We start from the raw sequence: 21,433 nt of genomic DNA, 5'->3' as shown, positions 1-21,433 counted from the left end.
GAAGGGTCAAAGGATTTGAGGCTTCCCAAGATCAAATTTTTGGTGAGGGCTGTTATGCTGATCTTCAGGCTCAAGCTTTTTATAATGAACACATCTTGTCCCTATGCTATACAGCAGCCTTAAATGCTTCAGACAAGATTCAGGCTAGGAAGAATAAGTGAATCATATATTAAGGTTAAAAAAGGCCCAAAAGAACCCTTTAGTGACTTTTTACAAAGATTAACAAAAGCTGTACAAATAGAAGTAACAGATCCAGAAGCCAGATGAGTACTTATTGAATATGTGGCTTTTGAAAATGTCAACTTAGAATGCAAAAACACACTCAGGCCTTTAAAGGTTAGATCAGCACCAATAGATGAATGGGTCCCACCTACAGTAAATATTGAGGCATTTGACTACATTTTTAACCCTAAGAAAAATTATTTTATAATTTTTAAAAGTCAGTTGAAGACTGACTTGTCTGAGCATAATCATATTCTTCTTCCCTGATTCTGCCAAACCTTCAGCTAGGAACCCCGAATGCTGGTGACTCCAGATGACATCCTGGTTGTCAGGAGATCTGAGACATAAAAGGAAGTTACTCTAAGACTGGGAGAAGTAGGCATTTAAAAAGAGATGTGGTGTTTGGAGAAATAGTTAGGGCAGGAACTTTGGGCATGAGAGTCAAAGGATAAAATGGGCAGAGAATAGTCTTTGGGTGTACCTGAGGACAAGCTGACCTACTACTGTGATCTCTGTAACACTCACCTATGATGGGTCAGCCCCCTCCAGGTCTGTTTCTCCTTCCTGACTTTGTGTGTGTGTGTGTGTGTGAACTACACGTAGCTGTCAGTGCCAATACCCTATGGACTCTCACTTTGCAGTACCTACTTGGATCTAAAAGCTCCTTAGTCACCACCTGACATCCCTGTAACGTGCCTGCCTGATAGGAATAAGGATATTTTAAAGAGACATTTATATATGCCGCTTTGGCCAAAACTATCAAAACAGTAGACCCCATGAAATTCTAATGTCCCTGGGAATCTCGTTGTAGGAAAAGACCAAGTCTCCACTACAGAATGTCTCTATTCCTTATCTGACAGCCTTGCAGGAGAGACAGAAGCTGATAATGTGAAAGAGTATTAGATATGGGAAAAATTTATTATATGACTTCATTATATTACTTAATTTTTGCATATCTTTTGCCTTCTATCCAAACCTGTTAGGACCCCAAGAATGGAATAGTTACCTGACATTTATATCACTTTCCCAAATTAGTCACACTGAATAAGTATCATGTCTTCAGTTTTCATTAATAATTTGCTTTTTCCCGTCATGCTCACGAGTGTGTCGCGCCGCGCTGTCTGCCAGGTTCCACCGGATCTGGAGACTGCTACCGCCGCTTCGCCCGCGAAAATGGCAGAGTTCCGGCGTCCTATTAAATAAAGTGGCTTAACTTTCCGTGTAAAAAAAAAAAAAAAAAAAAAATTTGCTTTTTTTCCTTTCCTATCCTTCCTTCCTTCCTTCCTTCCTTCCTTCCTTCCTTCCTTCCTTCCTTCTTACCTTTCTTCCTTCCTTCCTTTCTTTTTTCTCTTTCTTTCTTTTAAAGAATGGTCTGCTATGATCGCCTGTATGGCCTGGAACTCACTCTGTAGACCAGGTTGTCCTAGGATATTAGAGAGATCTGCCCACCTTGCCTTCAGTGTGTGCCTGCATTATAAGTAGACAGGTCACAATTGGATGAGTTGGGTATTTTGATTGGCTTACTGAGGATAACTGGCTGAGCCTGGTTGGTTAGGGTAGCTAGGACACAGGCTCTGTTTCTAACTCCAGTATCAAAAGAAGGCCTTCACCAAATACAGCCCCCACAAGCCTTAAAGTTCATTGCCTTCCAACTACTATGAGCAATATTGTTTTTCTTTATCACTGAGTCTGTTACAACTCATCAAGGGACTTGGGCAGAGTTCTGTTCTTATTCGCAGATGGTGAAATCCAGGCTCACAGAGATAAGCGGTCTTCTATAGTTAAGTGTAAATGCTCATCTTACTGATCCTGTCATTCCAATAACTCACTAAATGAAGTTGAAGCCATCTAAGCCAGGCATGGTGGCACAGACTTGTAATCATGAGTCTTAGAAAGTTGAGGCAGGAAGTTCAGGATTTTGAAGTCATTCAAGATGAGAATGATTAGTGGGTATGGTATGAGGGCCACAGAACCAAAAGAGCCTGTGACTGACTCAGTACTGTGTTCACAGTCTTCCCTGCAGCTCAAGAACGTCAAGGCCAGGACACCAACAAGTGTTAGCTGAGGTATTTACACCCCACGTTTTCTATCTTTGATAATGTTTCCTGTACAAGGCAGCCTAGATCACTTCAGGGTTAGACTCCTGTTACTTATTAAAGAATGGAATTTTACATGTGGAAGAATTAGTCTCAGGCAGGAATAAGTTCCCTAATTGAATATCCAATGCAATGTGTTCAGTCCTGAAAACATATACACACAACTAACAAAAATGTATTCAGCAGATTTTATTCATATATTTATATGTTCTTATTCATACATATTTAACAAGGAGGAATTGGAAGGGAAGAATATGGGGAGGAATGGAAAGAGAACAAGGAAGGGGAAAGTAATGTAATATATCTTAATTTAATTTAATAAATTTTTATTTAATTTAAATAAATTTTAAACCAAAAAGCAGTTAGAGAGACAGCTGAGTAGGTAAGAGCACTGGGTGTTGTTACAGAGGACACAAGTTCCATGCCCACAAACCACCTCCTGGCTAGCCATCTCCTATAACTCCAGTCCAAAGTGATCTGATGCCCTCTTCTGGCCTCTGCAAGTACTGTGCACAGACACTTGCAGGCAAACACCCATATACAAAAACCCAAATTATAATGTAAACGAATGGAATGCTCTACAATGCTGTCACAGTTTTGAGATAGACAGCAGGCAGGGTAGCTAAAATGAACCCATTCTGGTGTTTTATGGAAGCAACTCTGTCTACCCTCTGAGCCAGTATGCCATAGGCAAAAGCAGCTTTATTCTGAAGTTAGAGTAGCTTAGCAGGACTAAGCTATCATCTAAGATAGCATCCACACTGCCGATAGGTGACTTTTTTTTTGATGTTTTCTGCATTCATGGTCTATGCCCTTTGTATGTGTGAGAATTGTGGCAGTAATACATATTTCAAATGTACTGATACATTTAAATGTAAATCTAAACTGTAGATTTCATCTGCCTGAGTGGCTACACTTGCAGTCTTCTGTCTCCATTTAAATTGTGCAGTGTATATCCTGGTGCCTAAAAGAGACTTAAGGATGATAGCATATGTGGACTATAAAATCTCTTTTAGTTTGGTCCCTCTTTTAGCATTCACCAGAGCTGGATGCATGCTGCTATTAATGAGATTCTTATTTATTAAAGTTTTAAGTGTTTAGAGTGAATTCTCCCTGGGAAGGCATATTAATTATACAACAGCTGTACCTCCAGCCTTTTAGAAAAATGTTTCTGAGAAAGCTATCCTATGTGACCAATAACAATATACTTAAAAGGGGCTGGAGAGATGTCTCAGTGGTTAAGAGCATTGCCTGTTCTTCCAAAGGTTCTGAGTTCAATTCCCGGCAACCACATGGTGGCTCACAACCATCTGTAATGAGGGCTTCCTCTTCTGGCCTGCAGACATACACACAGACAGAATATTGTATACATAATAAATAAATAAAATATTAAAAAAACCAATATACTTAAAAGATAAATAAACATTTACGAACTAGCATCCTAATCTCTAGCAGGCCTGGTTAGCATGTTACTTTTCTTTGGGGTATTTTTAGAAGCACTCCTCCTTTAACTAAATTCTCCTTTGTGTGACTATGTCCTAATGAATCCTTTGTATCACCAATTCTCCTCTTTTACATCACAGCTTAGCAGTGGAGTGCTACCTAGTGCACGAGATGACATTTACAGCCTCCACACAATTAACTCCAAATGGATCTTACACCTAAATGTCAAATGTCAAATGCCTCAGTGAGTTTGGAAACCTGCCCCGGCCTTGGGAGATTTCTCTATGGCCCTGATGTATAGAGTAAAAACAGCACCTTCTCTCAGTCTGGGAATATGCTTGGTAGAGCTGGTAAGGGTCCGGGGAAAGCGCCTTTGGTATTGCTTTAGGTCCTGAGATTCCAACTCTTTGCCTACGTGGGGCTGCTGCGATCATCAGCCCCAAGGCCACTGTGGACTTTGTTTACAAAGTTCTTGAGGTACCTTGTCTTCCTCTTGTGCAACACCCTCTGATTAGCCTCTTCCTGAATTTGTATACTTCCTTTTAAAACCTAACCCATTGATTTTTATTAACAAGAGACCTTTTGAATTTGGCACAAATTTCTAGCCAATCTGGGATAGGTCTGTGTTTAGGGTGGAAGTCACGACTGGGACCAAACTATTCCTGTCATTCAGACTTCACTAGCCAATAAGAACCTCCAGCAAACCTGACAGTCAGATGGGAGGGTTCTTCCGGTCGCCAGACTTCTGGCTCCGCTCCTCCCACCTCGGAAGTCGGAAGCTACCACCTTGTGCAGCCCCGTGGGTTTGACTGTGGGGAGAGCGCTGGTAAACTAGTAAAGCCGCTTCACAGTGACTGAGGGGCTGCTGTTTGCAGACGGGGAGGAGTGGCCCGCCATGGTGAGCGAAGGGCTGCTGTCCCCAGGCTGGGAGGAGCGGCCGCCTGAGCCGCGGGAGCCGGGGTGGCGGGTCCTTCCCGGGACTGGGTGGGAGCGGTGGCCGGGGTTCGGCGTGGTCCTGCGTGGGTGTTTGTGGGCCGGGCGGCAGCCTCTGAAAACTTCACTCCGTGGACTGCGTCAGTGCAGGGCATTGGGAGTGGTACTGTGCTTAGAAATAGCCTTGTTGTTGACGTCGCTGTGAAATGCCGGCTCCTGTAGTGTTTCTGTTGTTGCTGTGGAAAACAGATGTGCCAAACTCGGAGAGCTCTCATCTCTCTAATGTCTTCCAGAAGTTCCACACTTTTAACATTGAACATTTAGCGTTAGGATCCGTCTGGAGTTCATTTTGTGGAGTTTGTAAACAGTATCTCAGTGTAGAGTAGCATCCCACTGCCAAACTGTGGTGTAGACGAGCAGATTTGGTGCTGATAGAATTGATGGCATTAGGAGACTTTAAAACCCGTAAAGTAGAATTTAGATAAGGGAGGCTGCCTTCCAAATACCTCAGAGATAAGTAGTATGCTAACCATGCTTGTTAGAGATTGGTATAATAGGATTTGCTCCCTAGGATTAACCGGCTATAAAGCTATGTTTCCATGCAAAGGCGACAACCCTGATTTATAACCAGAAGAAAGACCCGTCCTCCTCCTTCTAACGTGCTGCTCCAGGGCCAGAACAGGGTCACAGCCAACACTGAGTCCTGCTGTGCCATGAAGGTATATGAATTCTAGAACAGCTGCGTCGCCAGTCTTTTTGAAAATCAGTTTTGAGTGTCCCCTGTGTTGACTGAGGTGGACTTGAACCAGATCTGTAGCCTCACAGGGCATCGCCTTTGCTATCCTTCTGACTAACCACCCTAAAATCATTGATTTCAGGTCTGTGGCATAAATTTGAGTCACATAATGGATTGCCCATTGTACTGACAAGAGAAGAGTTTGGGTGTGGAACATGGCTTTTCCGTTTAGACCAGAAGTGGAGGAATAGTGTGCTGTCTACCTGGTAGGGGGAAACGACTAAATAGCTCGATGACAGGCTGAAGTTTAAGGCGGTGAGCTGCAGGGGTCTCCATCATAATAAGGGCATGATGAGGCAGGGTGACTGATTCTTTCCTTGTAAATGAAGACACAGAATCGGTGGGTGTGCAATTTAGGAAGGATAACCCGGAACTACTCAGTATTCAGTTTCCAATTGGGGAACACTCCTATGTAGGTTTGGAATCCTGGTTGACACAGTTAAGTCGGCCCAGAGGTTTGAGACACAGGCCATTGGCTGTAACTCTTTCAGCTTACAGCACTCAGCAGCTAACATTTTACACGGCCAAAGTCCTACATTGTCTTATTAATGGCCTTCTCTCTACCAGGGAAGTGCCTGCTGTTTCAGAGTCAGTATAAATGAGTACAGTAATTCTTCCAATTATTTTTCTCATTTTAAAAAGGCAATTTTATTGGTATTTTTAAAATTTTATTTTATTTAAATGACTTACTGCTCTGATTACGTACATTACTTCTTTAATCTCTATTTTATTTTTTTTGGTATTTCCTAGTCACTAAGAATTTCATTTTATTTTTTATTAAGTGCTGTTTATTTATTTATTAATATCAGTTTAAAACAGTGGTCCTCAAGATGAAGTGTGGAGGCATTCAGGATCAAATGATCCTGTCATAGGAGTCACCTAAGACCATTGGAAAACACAGGTATTCGTATTACCATTCATAGCAGTAGCAAAATTATACTTATGAAGTAGAAGTATAAATAATTTTATAGTTGGGGGGTTGCCACAACTTGAGGTACTAAAGGGTCAACACACTAGGAAGGTTGAGGACCACTAGTTTTAATCAATGTCTCCAATACCTCAGGCTTGTCTCACATTCTCTAATTGAGAATTGCTCTGAACACCTGCTTCTGCTGACCAGAAGATGTCAGAAGGGAAGGACAGACGGTCCTTCCCTTCAAGGAAGGGAACCTAGTAAATGAGTAACTTTCCTGGGAACTTACAAGTGAAGAGGGACCTGTATAAGAAGTAAGTTCACTGACCAAGTGTAAAGCGGGTGCAGTCACAGCTCAGACACAGATGACCAAGAACAAGGGTATAAGGTTTTCTGCTGTGACACTGGTTGACATTAGCAATGAGCAATTAGGTAAACAATATTAGCTGATTGATAGATGTCCTGACTGGCTGTTCCAGGTTCATAGAGCAGGAAATCAAGAATGTGGATAAAGAACTGAATTTAAAGTAAAGCCAAAGTACTGTAGTTACACTAAGTTCAACCCAAATTTAAGAACAGGATAAAATGGTGTGACCGTGGCTAACATGAGTATTATTTTCATGGTTTAAGATGTTCAGCCAGAGAGAAATCTCATGAGTAGTACTTGGTGTGCTCTAATACAAATCACTAGTCTCTGGATCACATGGCCGTAAAGCCTGTTTCAACTTTTAAAAATAATTTTTGGGGATTATAATTACATTATTCCCACCATTTCTTTCCAGCCTCCAGGCCCTCCCATAGGCTCCTGATTGTTTGCTAATTTATGGCCTCTTTTTGCTTTAACAACAGTAATGTTTGAATGGGACCTGTGTTTGGCCACAGACTTCCCAGCTATGAAGCAGTGGGTTGACTGCACTGTACGTTGTGTGTAATGGAATGTGCACACAAAGGACCCTGTGCCTCAGAAGAGGAACAGGAAGTGCTCTGGGAGAATGGAAGAGTCTGCTAAACTACAGATTTCCCAGAGTAGGGCCTGTCTGCTGGGTAAAAGGGCGGAGCTGGAAAGGCTGGTCCTGTGTGAGTCATTGGATCTCTGCTCACCCAGCAGGGAAGCTGCTACTGTCCCGGGGCCCTGCTGGGTGGCTCTAGCTAATGAGGGATTCTGAGAAGGCTTAGCAATCAGGAATAGCAATAGGAGGTAGTTAGCTGGTTCTTTCCAGGATTCTTCTCTAGTTCTGTAGAAAGCCGTAAGGAAGACCACAATACATGCCATGGTGAGTGTGGTAGCCACTGTCCCCAGACCAGGAGGAGCAGGTTGGCTCTGCTATCAGAGTTCCAGCTGCTGGGACTGGGGTGAACCATGAGCCAGACTGTTTCTCTTGCTATATGTGGTGACATGGGGCGTGGCCCTTGGCCTCTGAGTCTCCTTGAGTGCTGATTCCCTGGAAAGAGGGAGGCTTTGCAGCCCTGGCTATAGGAAACTCTGGTGCTTGTAGTAGAACTGTCCACTGTGCACACACAGGCATTGTTTTTGGTGTGCAGTGGGAAAGGAGATGGGAAAACGGAAGGTCTGGTTTCTAGAAGTTTTGAAGATTGCACTCCGCATTCAGTTTTATCTGATAAATTTTATAAATAGTTTAGAATGTGGTAGAAGAGAGATGATGGGTATCATCCCTCAGCAATACTTGATTGGGGAAGTTCATTTCCAGGGGACAAAGGAGTTTCTGAGCTGCAGAGGTTTCTCAGGTGTGCATGGTGTTGTGCAGGTGGATAGGACAGAGTCCACACCTTGTGCCATAGTTTATGTGGCAGGAAGAAGACTTTAAATTATCCTTCAACATTGTTTTATGTGTGGGCTTCTGTGGGGCTGGGCTTGCCTGGATCCACAGGGTGCATCAGAGAGGGGTTACAGAGCCATAGCTTAGCTTCCTGAAGACCTCATTTTTCAGAGAGAGCTCCAGACCATGGGGCCTCTCTGTGTAGATGAGAGATCAGTAACTATGTAGATGAGAGGGTGAGAAATATAATCGTGTAGGAGCCACTGAGTTATTTTTGTGAAGTCTGTGTTTATTTAATTTCTATATACCTGCAACCATAAGAAACATTGGTTAAATTCACATTTTCCCTGCCTGAGTTTCCTTGGGTCTTTTGATAAAAGCTTGACTATCTTTTTATGCTTTTGTTTCTGCCTTTTTCTCTCTATCCCCTTATTTTTCACAAACACTGTGCACATTCTTTATTGTTTTACCGTTGTGGTAAGTATAGACGTCACACTCTGTCATTGTGTGTACTATTCCTTCCCAGACCTATTGAGAACTCTAGAGTTTTTCAACATGACATATAGGTTTGGAATTAGCTTTCTAGTTTAAAAAATTGGGGATTTTTCTTTGAATTGTATTGAATTTATGCTGCAAAGTTGAACATGCCCAACATCTTTTTGTGTAATATGTCATGTTATTGGCATTGTTTACAGTAATATAAAAGGGTAACAAACGTTCTACATAATCATTTGTTTAGAAACTACAGTAAGTGTGTCCATCTGAAATTGATGTGAAATAATGTACAAAACCATAGAAAGAGCAGCAGTGTAGAGGTTAGTGACACAGAATACATTGTTATGGTTACATAAAAGCTGTCCACCAAGTATGATTTAATTGAGAAAACAAAGCGTGGAAATTTGAACAGTGGACTGAGTGTGACACGGGACTGTGTAGCAGCGTGCAAAATAAACTCCGATAGCAGTAGGTTGGGATTTTCCACAGATACCAACTAAAATTAATTAAAACTGTGTTGCATTGTTATAGTTGGTATAAATCGCATGTATTTAGTGTGTGTATTCTGATATATTTGGACATATTACCTCCACGCACTAACCCCATTACCATAAACAACTCAGCAAATAGTGTTTTCCAGACATCCTTTTCCTGTCCATGTGTTTGTGAGTGCCTACTGTCTACAGACTCCTCATAAATGGCAGAATTGCTTTGCATCCCAGGGATCATCTCAGTATGTCTTCCATGCACTTGAGATTAGTATTATAAAATATCAGAATTCCCATGTTCATGGCAGCTATGAAATGGCTGCATAGATATGAAAATAACCAAAATGTTAAGTTGTTGAGCTCAAGCTGGGTGTCTTACGTTGTAAGGAGAGCGGGCCTGCTTTTGGTCCCGCCCAGCTAGCTTACTCCCAAAATATACCCCAAATAATCACACAGAAATTGTATTAATTAAATTATTGCTTGGCCCATTCTCTCTAGCCTCTTATTGGCTAACTCTCACATCTTGATCTAACCCGTTTCTAATAATCTGTGTAGCACAGTGAGGCCATGGCTTACCAGGAAAGATTCTAACCAGCGTCCGTCTCGGGCAGGTGTTTGCCACTCTGCCCTTCTTCCCAGCATTCAGTTCTGTCTGCTCCACCTACCTAAGCTCTGCCCTATCAAAAGGCCAAGGCAGTGTCTTTATTCAACCAGTGAAAGCAACACAAATACAGAAGGCCCTCCTACACCAGTCTTAGGAGGCCATTGTGCTGAATGAGTGAAGACAATAGCAGAGGTTGACGATGATACACTTGAAGATCTCCACAGTCAGTGCTGTATCAGGCATGATCCATTTCTTTGGGATTTTTCAATTTGGTGGAGTGCAGGTTTTTAAACTATGTTCTTATGGTTCTCTGAGTTTCCTTGGTATTTCTTAGGGACCTATTTTCAGTTCTGATTTATTAGTTTAAATAGTCTCTGTCTTTTAGTTAGTTTGGGTAAGGGTTTGTCTATCTTGTTGATTGAAAGGTTTCTGTACCTTGATAATAAACCTCTCCACCGATGCAGTAATCCAAGTCAAGACAAATTAAGAATTAAAAGTCTAGATTTAATGAAATTTAATGGGATTTAATTAAAAGTCTAGATTTAATGCTCCTGGATGATTTTTTTTTTTCCACCCTCAGAGAGGAGAGAGGAAGAACAGACTGAAAAACCACATGGCCGTTCTCTAGTGTGCAGGAGAATTGTCTATATTCTGTCAATCATGTTATAAATAAACGCTGATTGGCCAGGCAGGAAAACCAGACAGGAAGTAGAAATGATGTAATGAGAACAGGAGAATTCTGGGAAGGAGGAAGTTGATTCCTCCCACTCCTGCCCAGACCACTGAAGCAGCAGGATGTGATCTGCCCCACTGAAAAAAAGTACTGAGCTACATGGCTAACATAGATCAGAAAAATGGGTTAATCAAGATGTGAGAGTTAGCAAGTGAGAGGCTAGAGCTAATGGGCCAATCAGCTTATAATTTATGGAGACTTGTGTGTGATTTTCTTTGGGGCTAAACAGTTGTGGGGTACCTGGTGGGAGGACAAAAACCCCAACAACAAACAAGCCAGGCCCGTCTATGTTACACTAGTGGGCAGCTTAAATACCCTGTAGGTGTGGCCTTGAGCATCTTTGGGGGAGGAGCCACCGTTTGGTGGGTTTCCTGAGATGGGGCATGGTTTGGAGAGAGGGGAAAAAAGTGAGGGGAGGAGGGCCAAGTTGGAGCTTCTATCTGAACATCCCAGATTCCTTGAATATATGGGCATTGGTTCATGGTCTTGCTACTTCCTGTGGGCATGGGACACGTGGGGGGGGGGGGGTTGGGGAGTCAGAGGACTCTCGCTCAACGGGTGGTGTGGGTGTAGAAACATTTGGTTAACTGCCATCCTGGAGACCTCAGGAATCTGTTTCTTGAGGAAGCAGAGAAGACAGGTTGCTAGGCAAAAAATAGATTATTATCATTGGTCCTGTGAACGGGACTAGCCATGGAGAGTCCCATTCTTGTCAGCAAGAATAGAATGGAGATGCGCCCTGGTTGTACTGATGAAGATGAATAATCGAGGCAGAAGAGCAGATAGGCTCTTCATTAGGATATCTTAGAAAACTGGAGGGTGGAGGGTTCCAGCTGCTGGATGGACCATGTGTTCTGAGTAGGTGCCCACTTGAGCCTGGAGATATGGTACCAGCATTGATGTCCCAGGAACTTGGAAGCTGATGGGGTGGTGAAGATGATGGTGTAGGGTCCTGTCCACCAGGGCTCGAGAAACTTAGGCATTAGCTGTTTGAGGAGTACTTGGTCCCCTGGGAGAGTGGCGCGGGCTAAGGGGCAGATGGGTCTATTGGCATGGGGGCAGGGAGAGAGCTTTGAGATGTGAACAGAGAAAGCAGAGGTAAGGAAGGTACCTGATCAGTGGAGGAGTTAGGTGGGGATGTGGTGGTTAAGGAGGAAGGGCCTTCTGTAAAGGAGTTCAAAAGGACTTAGGGCCTGTGGGAGAGTGTGGGGTTGTCTGGAGGTAGGTAAGGGCAATGGGGAAGAGGGAAGGCCAAGATAACCTGAGTTCAATGGAGAGCTTGCTGAGCTGTTGTTTAATGAGTCTGTTGGCCTTCACAATCTTTCCCAAGGATTGTGAACGGTCAGGATGTGGAGTTTCCAGGAAATGTTGAGAGCTTCTGACATGAGCTCCATGACCCTGGAAGTGAAAACTGGCCCATTGTCCATTTCTTTGGTCTGTGGCACACCAAACTGAGAGCCACCACAGCTGCTGTTTCCCTGGAGGTGGGAAGTGCTTCTGTTCATCCTTTATTTATCTTGTTGTAAAGGTATCAACAAGAGTTAGAAAATAATGGAGTTTTTTATGAGTGGGTATATGGGTGAAGTCAACCTGCCAGACCTTGCTGGGTTAGTGTCCTCAAAGCTGGTGCGGGGCTGATGTATCTGGAGAGCTTACTGGGTTGGCCTTGGTACACATCTGGCAAGAGGAGTGAACCTGTAGAATAAGAGCTCGAAGATAGGTGGGGTCAAAGAGGGGCTCTGAGAAATAGAAGAAAGCTTTGGGGACTGTGTGTAAGGTCTGGTGGGTGTCTAAAATGATGAACAATGCTTGGTCCTGAGGCTGAGGCAGTTATTTAAGGAGAGCTACCCATCCTTTGTCTGTGTGGCCCCCTTTAAAAGGAGTTTGTTCCCCTCCTCTGGTTGATAACAGGCTGCTAGGAGGGTATTAAAAACAAAATATGTTCTGTTGATCCAGAGGAGCTGGAGACCAGTCCCTGGGCTATTGAGTCAGCCCTGGCGCATTGCCGGAGACCACTGGGTCCTTGGAGGACTGCATCTGCAAGGAGCTAGAAGGCCTTCAAGAGCTTGGCTATAAGGGGTTTGTTAACTATGGGAGTGCCCTTGGTAGTGAAGAAGCCCATTTGCCTCCAAAGGACAGAATGGGTATGGGCTATTAGAAAGGCATATTTAGGGTCAGTATAGATGTCAGCCCCTTGAACCTTGGCTGTCTGGAGCTCTCCAGTCAAAACAATGAATTTGGTGTTTTGTGAAGAGGTCCCCATTGGCAGGTGGGCTGCTTCAACTGTTTTAGTGGACGTGACCACTGCAAATGCTGCCTGGTGGGTTCCTGATCCGTCTGTAAGGATCTTTCATTAACAAAGAGGGTGAGTTGGGGGTTTGTCATGGTTTGGTCTAGGAGACCAGGCTGTGGTGAGCGGAAAGCCTCCATAGCCTCTGAATAGGAGTGAGAGGTACCAGGGAAGGAAGGGACAAGTAGGAGGATTGCAGGGTTTAGAGTAGGGCTAGAGGCAAGATAATTTGTGGATTCTCTAGAAAGAATAAACGAAAGACTTGGACTCGTGAGGGCCCAAGGAAGGAGAGACTCGGAGGTCTGAGAGGTGGTGCGTGGAGTTACTGTGCCTGGCTGGAGCAGCATAATCTTGAGAATCTCCCCGGTGAGTTCAGCCACTGCTGCTAGAGCTCTCAAGCATGGCTGCAGATGCTGGGGTCTCGTTGTTTGAACAGAAAAGTGATGATCTGCTCTGAAGGCCCAACCAGTTGTATTAGAAGCCTCGTGTCCACTCTCAACCTTTCATCTGTTGGAAGGTGATACGGTCAGCTGGGGCCTGGATGAGCTAGGGTGGGGGCTGTGAGGAGGGTACCCCAGAGTAAAGTGAAGTTAGGGATCCAGTAATGGAAGGATCCCATTAGGCCCAAGCCTGAACAAATCTGATTCGTGGTCGGGGGATGTAGATCCCACAGGACTTGGACTCTGTCAGAGGTGAGGGTCTCAGACCCTGTGCTGAGTTGAATGCCCAAATACACCACAGTGAGAGAGCATAGCTGAGCCTTACATGGGAAACACGATATTCCAGAGAGCAAAGGTAGTTTAGAAACAGAGATGGCCCGTTGGAACAGAGGCGAGGAGGGGTTGCTGGGAAGGAGGTAATCTCCATATTGGAGGAGCACATTAGGACTGGAGTCAAAGGTGGAAATATCCCAAGCCAAGGCTTGGCCAGAGAAATGGGGGCTGTCCTGAAAACCCTGAGGGAGGAGACCAGGTGTCAGGATCCTCCCTCTGGATGTTTAATGTTTTCATTATTATGTAGCAAAGGGACTTTCTTTCTCTTCCAATCTATTTGGTGCTTTGCATGCTTCTTGTACCCTCATAGGCACCTCCTTTAGGTTAGGGAATTTTTTTTTTCTTTTATGATTTTGCTGACAATATTTTCTGGACCTTTGAGGTGATCTTTTCATAGCTTGATCTTTTCATAGCTTCCCGGATTTTTTGGATATTTTGTGTCAGGAAGCTTTTAGATTTAACATTTTCTTTGACTGATTTATCCATTTATTCTATCATATCTTCAGTGCCTGAGATTCTTTCTTTTATCTCTGTATTCAGTTGGTAAAACTTGCCTGTGCTGTTCTTTATAGTCTTAAGTCTTTCATTTCCAGGGTTCCCTTGGTTTGTGTTTTCTTCATTGCTCCTATTTCTAGTCACAGGTCTCGTGCAGTTACATTTGTTTCCTTCAGTTGTGTGTCTTTTTTCTTCACTTATTTAAGGGATTTATCGGTTTTCTCTAATTTTTTTGAGTTTTCTTGAATTTTATTCAGGGATTTATTGATTTCCTCCAATTGTTTTTGTTTTCCTTGACTTTTTAAAAGAGGGATTTGTTCTTTTCCTCTTTAAGTATGCTATCATCATCATATAGTTGGTTTTAAGGTCTTTTTCTTGTGCGTCAGATATGTGGTAGGAAAGCTGGGCTTTGGTGGTGACATACCTTGGCTGTTGTTGATTATGATTGTAAGCTGACATGTATGTGTCTCAATTTGGGGTGATTCTAGGTCTAGATGCTGATTTCTGGGCTTGTCTTGGTTGGGTGGCAGTTTTGTTTCTGGTTTCTGTTGTCTCTCTGGATTTTCAGAGTGTGTTGGCTGAACGTCGTCTTTATAGGTATGCCTGTGTGTGTTCATGGGAGACTGTTTGCTGCTGTTGGAACAGGAGGCCAGGGGAAGAAGATCGTAGGGATCAACAAAGACAAGTGGAGGTGAGGGAGGGGAAGCTGCCTTTAGTATTATATTCCAGTTCTGGGGCAACTGTAAAAATTAGGTCTCTGGTAACAGATAGTGTGATAGATCTGCGGACAGCCTACCTCGTTTTCTGAAGTGCTTGGCGTGTCTGATCAGGGGTGTCTGCCTGATGTTGGGTTCTGGAACACAGAGATGGTATGTAGTTGAAGACTGCTCATTTGTTTTCTGGCCACCCAGACCCAAAATAGTCACACAGAAACTATATTAATTAAAACACTGCTTGGCCTATTAGCTCAGGCTTCTTATTAGCTAACTTTTACATCTTGAATTTAACCCATTTCTATTAATCTATATATACCCAGGAGGTTCAGTAAGGGTATACATAGATTTAAAGTAAGTTTACCAGTAAGGTTCTCTGACGTCTGTCTCTTTCAGCAGCTATGTGCTGTCTCCCTGACTCTGCCTACTTTCTCTCTATAGCTCTTCCAGCCTGACTATATTCTGCCCTGCTATAGGCTGAAGAAGCTTCTTTATTAAGCAATGATAATGAAGCATATTCACAGCATACAGAGGGGAATCCCACATTGATGGGATTCTTGCACTGAGAAATTGAGTAGAATTAAAAAATAATGGGTTGATTTCTTAGACGTAATATTAAATCTGTTGGAATGTTATTGATGACTCATTCTTTTTTGTTCTTGGTTTTGAAGACAAGGTTTCTTTGTGTAGCCCTGACTGTTCTGAAAATAGTTACGTAGATTGGCGGCCTCCAATGCGGAGCTCTTCCTCTCACTGGCTCCCGAGCGCTAGGATTGATGAAAGGTGGGCCAACACGCCTGGCTCTTTTAGTTTTTATGTTATTGGCTGGTAGGTCTGGAATATAGGTTTTTGTGCTTGTCAAGCATATGCTGTTGTGCTGATCTTCAGCTATGTCTTGAATTTTGAAATTTGGCAGAGGGTATCATTCTGTTTTCCAGGATAGCATGTATTCATGACATTAATACTGCCCGAGCCTTCTGAACTATTGGATTGCAGTTGCGTGACATTTTTTTTACCTGTTTGATGTGGGAGAGATTTCTTTCTAATCTGTTGCTTTCATTGGTTAATTAATAAAGAAACTGCCTTGGCCCATTTGATAGGCCAACCCTTAGGTGGGCAAAATAGACAAAACAAAATGCTAAAAAAAAAAGAAGCCAAGTCAAACAGTCGCCATGATTCTCCCATTCCAGACAGACGCAGGTTAAGATCTTTCCTGGTAAACCAGCTCGTGGTGCTACACAGAATATTAAAAATGGGTTAGATCAGTATGTAAGAACTAGCCAATAAGAGGCTGGAACTAATGAGCCAGGCAATGTTTAAAAGAATACAGTTTCCGTGTAAGTATTTCGGGTATAAAGCTAGCCATGCAGGCGGCCAGGTGCCAGGAACCTAGCCCGCCGCTCATATTACAACACCTGTTGTATATGTTTTGGAGGGTTTTTTTTAGCTGAATATGAGTAATTTGCCTGTATGCATGGACATGTACCACATTTGTGCCTTGTCAGATACAACCTCAGAATTCCTGAGCTTGGAGTAATGGATAGTTGTGAGCCCCCACGGCAACTGAGCCCACTTATTTGCAAGATTAGGAAGCATTTTTAACTGCTGAGCCATCTCTCCTGCCCTATGCTGTTTATTTATGATCCACATTTACATGACTAATATATTCATCTGTCCATTTGTAACTGTTTAGACATGCATTCCCTCCTAATAAAATCCTTTTAATGGTCCAGTTAAACTGCACACTTGAGGTTTCAGGAAAATGAAGACAGATCTGGAGTGAATGCATAAATCTTCTAGGAACTTCATTAAAAACTGCTGAGTTCTGTCTTTTTTCTTTGATCGGTTGATATTTGTGGGGGAGACAGGGTGTTCATATGTATTCCTGTCTATCCCGGGACTCATTGCCTAGATCATGCTGGCATCCAACTCAGTGAAACACACCTGTTTCTGCCTTCTGAATGCTGGGATTATAGGCTTTAGGCAGTACATTCAGCTTGTCCACCTTTTTTTTTTTTGTAGTTAATAATTGTGCATACAATGTCTCTGGTGTTTACTCAGTACTGTTACTCTGTTTGCTTGTCTCTGTTTTTTTTAAAGTCTGTTAATTAGCATTTGTCTTGCAAGGCTATGTCCCAGTCAGAGGGCACAGAAATGACAGGGGTGAACCTCCTATTCGGTTTTCTTCTAGACTGACTTTGTGATTACTTTAGAATTTATGTGTTATGGAATAAGTCTGGTAAGCATCAGAAATATATGAATATATTGCCAAAGAAGAATACATTTACACATTACTTACTATCAATGTTTTTTATTGTACACGTGTGGAATATTTTAGAATGCAGTGACCTATGATGATGTGCATGTCAACTTCACTCGGGAAGAGTGGGCTTTGCTGGATCCCTCCCAGAAGAATCTCTACAAAGATGTGATGCTGGAGACCTACAGGAACCTCACTGCTATAGGTAAGACTGGATTTTCCTTCACTTTTTAAAACAAGGGAACAGCTCTTTCTTGATTATTGATGCTCTTCTGTCATTTCTACTGAGAAAGAAGAAGTGTAGTGGGAGCTGCGGGCTGTGTTCCTGCCGCCCCAGCTCCCGGCCGCCTGGCTAGCTTATGCCCCAAAATAACAACACACAAACTGTATTCTTTTAAACACTGCTTGGCCCATTAGCTCTAGCCCTTACTGGCTAATTCTCATATCCCGATCAACCCATCTCTAATAGTCTGTGTAGTACCAGTCTTACCGGGAAAGTTTCAGCATGTCTGACCTGGCGGCTTGCTTCATCGCGTCTGCCTGAGAGGAGCTGCCCTGCATCTGAGCTCACTTCCTCTTCCTCCCAGCATTCTGTTCTTTTTACTCCACCCACCTATGTTCTAACCTATGAGGGCCAAGCAGTTTCTTTATTATTTAACCAATGACCTTCCTCCATCAAAGAAGAATGATTTGAATAAATCACGTGGGGTTCTAAGGTTCGTTGAAGATAATAAATTACATTTTATATAATTTCCAATAATATATCATACATTTTCTTATACTATATTTTAGGCTACAGCTGGGAAGACCATAATATTGAAGAACCTTGTCAAAGTTCTAGAAGACATGGAAGGTAATTTTCATGTACAAGTGATACAAATGTGCCTCTGAAGAGATTTTAATGTGTCCTTTTTTTAAGGGAAACAGCAGTGTAAGGAAGCTCAGCCTTAAGTTTATTGATGATTCTGAAATTCTCACAAAGTCATGTACCTCAATGTCGGCCAACTGATTTTTGTTTGTAAGTTACTCTTTTAAGAAGGAAGACAAGGAAACAGTGCCTTAACAGATATCACCATGTGAATCTTAGTCCCATGTGAGCTATGCTGTAGAACTGCCAGTTCATTTAGCTTCAGACTACTGAGATAATACTAAAGGTATACACATGGGATAGATGATAAATATATGTCCAAAATCTTGTAATAACTAAATAGCTCATAGTAAAGCTGGTTTTACACGTACACTTGTAGCGACTTTGCTAAATTTAGTGAAAGGGGAACTTTCTGAGAGTCAAGAAAGCTGTGGAGAAACCTCAATCCCTATATCACATGTCCTTGAGGAACATAAAGTCAATCTGTATAAATGCAATGTGGAAAACTTTTATTTGCTATTCTTCCTTTACGAGGTATATCATATGTCACTGTGGGTACAAGCCCTATGAGCATAGGGATATGGTAAAAGTAATCTCTTTCCTAGAGTAATTAGAAGTTATGTAATAGCCCCCACTTTAAGTAGACTCGTTAAATGTGATGCAAGTTTACATTTAATTAGGTTTTTTTTTTTTTTTTTTTTTTTTTTTTACTTCATTGGGAATACATCAGTAAACTACACTGCAGAAAAGCTCTATGAGTATTAGCATGTGACAATTCTTTGGTTTGTCCTGGTCCATTTTGTAAATGTATGATTCACAGTATAGGAGTATTTGTGAATGCAGGATGTCAAAGCTCTTGAGTTTTTCCAGTTCTCTTCAAATATATGAAAAAACTCATATAAATGATGCTATAAATGTGAGCCATGTGATAAAGACTCTTAATATCACAGGTCTCTTAAAAAACTCAAAACAACCCGTAAGAAAGGGGACAGCATGAATTAAACACAGTGATAAAACCTTAAGATCTGATTCCTCTTTACAACTCATTAAGGCAAAAAAAAAAAAAAAATCCATGAGTGTAATGTATGTGCTAAAACTTTTACATGTGCCAATTTTCTTCACAGCCATGGAAGAAGTCTTGCTGAAGAGAAACCCTGTGAATATACTCAATGTGCCAATGTGTTTCCATCTCACAGTCATCTTCAAAGGCATGAAATAATTCCTAGAGGAAGAAAACGCAATGAATGTAATCAGTGTGGTAAAGTCTTTGCAAATCACAGTTATCTCCGAATACATAAAAGAACACACACTGGAGAGAAACCCTGTGAATGTAAGCAATGTGGTAAAACCTTTGCACATCTTAGCAGCCTCCAAAGACATAAAAGAACACATACTGGAGAGAAACCCTACAGATGTAATCAATGTGATAAAGCCTTTTCACAACCCACTAGTCTCCAAATACATACAAGAACGCATACTGGAGAGAAGCCCTATGTATGTTATCAATGTGGCAAAGCCTTTTCACAGCACAATATTCTCCGAGTACATAAAAGAACGCATACGGGAGAGAAACCCTACAAATGTAATGAGTGTGGTGAAGGCTTTGCACGTCACAGTCATCTTCAAAAGCATGAAAGAATGCATACTGGAGAGAAACCCTACAAATGTAATGAATGCGGTGAGTCCTTTGCACGTCACAGTTATCTTCAAAGGCATGAAAGAATTCATACTGGAGAGAAACCCTATGGATGCTCTCAATGTGGTAAAGCCTTTGCACATAACAGTTATCTCCGAGTACATGAAAGAACACATACTGGAGAGAAACCCTATGAATGTAATCAGTGTGGTAAAGCTTTTGCACGTCACACTAGTCTCCGAATACATAAAAAAATTCATAGTGGAGAGAAACCCTATAAATGTAATCAATGTGATAAAGCCTTTTCAGAACACAGTTATCTTCGAATTCATAAAAGAATACATACTGGAGAGAAACCCTACCAATGTACTCAGTGTTGTAAAGCCTTTGCACATCACAGAAGTCTCCAAATACATAAAAGAACACATACTGAAGGAAACCCTATGAATGCAAGTAATGTAGTTAACCCTTTGTATGTAACATTAATCTTTGAAGTCATGAAGAAAAATCTTACTGGAGAGAAACTCTAAAAATGTAGTCCATGTAGTAAAGTCCTTGCACTTCGTGAGTCTTTATGCAAGAGGAAAACCTCTAGTGTAATCAGTCTGTCATAGACTTTGCGTATAACAATAATATTTGAGACCCTGAAAGAACTCAGACTAAAGGGAGTCAGAGGGATTGCAAAGGGTTTGGTAAGAACTTTAGCCAACACACTTACATTCGGTTAAACAAGATTTTTTATTCTGAAGAAAAAATTCTGCCAAGTGTCAACAATCTATTCAAGCATGATGATGTACCTCATTATTTTATTTGCTCCTATAAACTCATGTGGACAAAAGCCCAATGAATTTAAATGATAAGGTAACCCTTTTTGATTTCAGACTTCTCTTCAATTACATGAAATAATTCTTCCAGGTGTGAAACTTAATGGATATGGTGGTCCCTCCATGTCATCCACTCCTCCTCCTCCTCCTCCTCCTCCTCCTCCTCCTCCTCCTCCTCCTCCTCCTCCTCCTCCTCCTCCTTTTTTTTTAAAAATATTACATGTAGCTGTAAGTGTCAGCACCCTGCAGAACCCCTTTGGGTGGACAGTACTTGGACTTTGAAACACCTCGGTCCCCACACTTTAATCCCTGTCACCTTCCTTCCTGGTAGGAATAAGAATATTCTAAAGAGACATTTATATGTCTCCCTTTGACTAACAACTTATGAAGCAGTGGATGCCATGAAATTCTAATTTCCCAGGAGTCTCACTCTGGGCAAAGACTGAGTCCTCCAGAAGAAAACTTCTCCGTTGAAGACACATTTACCCCTTATCTGAATACCTTGCACTGGAGAAAGCTGAGAATTGGGAGGGATTTAGGGATGGAAAATAATTCATTGTATGGCTTAGATTACTTACTTGTGCATATCTCTTGCCATCTGTCTAAACCTGTTTGCACTCCCAGAATCAATTGGGTACATTATCTCACTTAACCTGTTTGTACTCCTAGGATCAATCGGTTACCTTGTGTCATAATCTTTGTTACAGATTATTCACACTGAATAAATATGTTTTCATTTTTTCTTATTTGTTTTTTCTTTTCTATTGTTTATTTTTATTTTAAGGGAGTAGTTTCACTATGAATGTCTAGCTGGCCTGAAACTCACTCTATAGTCTGTCTTAGGACATCACAGGGGTCTGCCCACCTTGTCTAGAGAGTGTCTGCGTTATAGTGGGCATGTCACAACTCGATTCCTTGGTTCTTTTAATTGGCCTAATAACGATGAGTGGCTGAACCTGGCTGGTTATGGTAACCACAGCACAGCCTCTGGTCCTGTCTCCATGAACAGAAGAGGCTCTCATCAGATGCAGCCCTCCTGCTTTAAAGTCCACTGTCTTCTATGAGCAGTATTA

The 21,433-nt window shown here is 42.1% G+C and overlaps 1 protein-coding gene across 1 annotated transcript; it reads left to right on the top strand.

Annotated features, from left to right (window-relative positions):
* Positions 1–4,527: 4,527 nt before the first annotated feature.
* LOC130862565 (zinc finger protein 431-like) lies at positions 4,528–21,035 on the top strand. Its single transcript, XM_057752213.1, has 4 exons — positions 4,528–4,659; positions 17,111–17,237; positions 17,825–17,885; positions 19,025–21,035. Exons 1-4 carry the CDS (start codon positions 4,657–4,659, stop codon positions 20,064–20,066), a joined length of 1,233 nt encoding a protein of 410 aa, XP_057608196.1. The 5' UTR covers positions 4,528–4,656; the 3' UTR covers positions 20,067–21,035.
* Positions 21,036–21,433: the final 398 nt, after the last annotated feature.

Source organism: Chionomys nivalis, chromosome 20 (assembly GCF_950005125.1).
Source record: "Chionomys nivalis chromosome 20, mChiNiv1.1, whole genome shotgun sequence".
Lineage (NCBI taxonomy): Eukaryota > Metazoa > Chordata > Mammalia > Rodentia > Cricetidae > Chionomys > Chionomys nivalis.
This window is presented reverse-complemented; position numbering and strand designations above follow the sequence as displayed.

Coding starts and splice junctions, on each gene's coding strand:
- LOC130862565 (XM_057752213.1), top strand. Junction 17,238..17,824: donor CAGGAACCTCACTGCTATAG/GTAAGACTGGAT, acceptor ACTATATTTTAG/GCTACAGCTGGGAAGACCAT. Junction 17,886..19,024: donor AGTTCTAGAAGACATGGAAG/GTAATTTTCATG, acceptor TTTTCTTCACAG/CCATGGAAGAAGTCTTGCTG.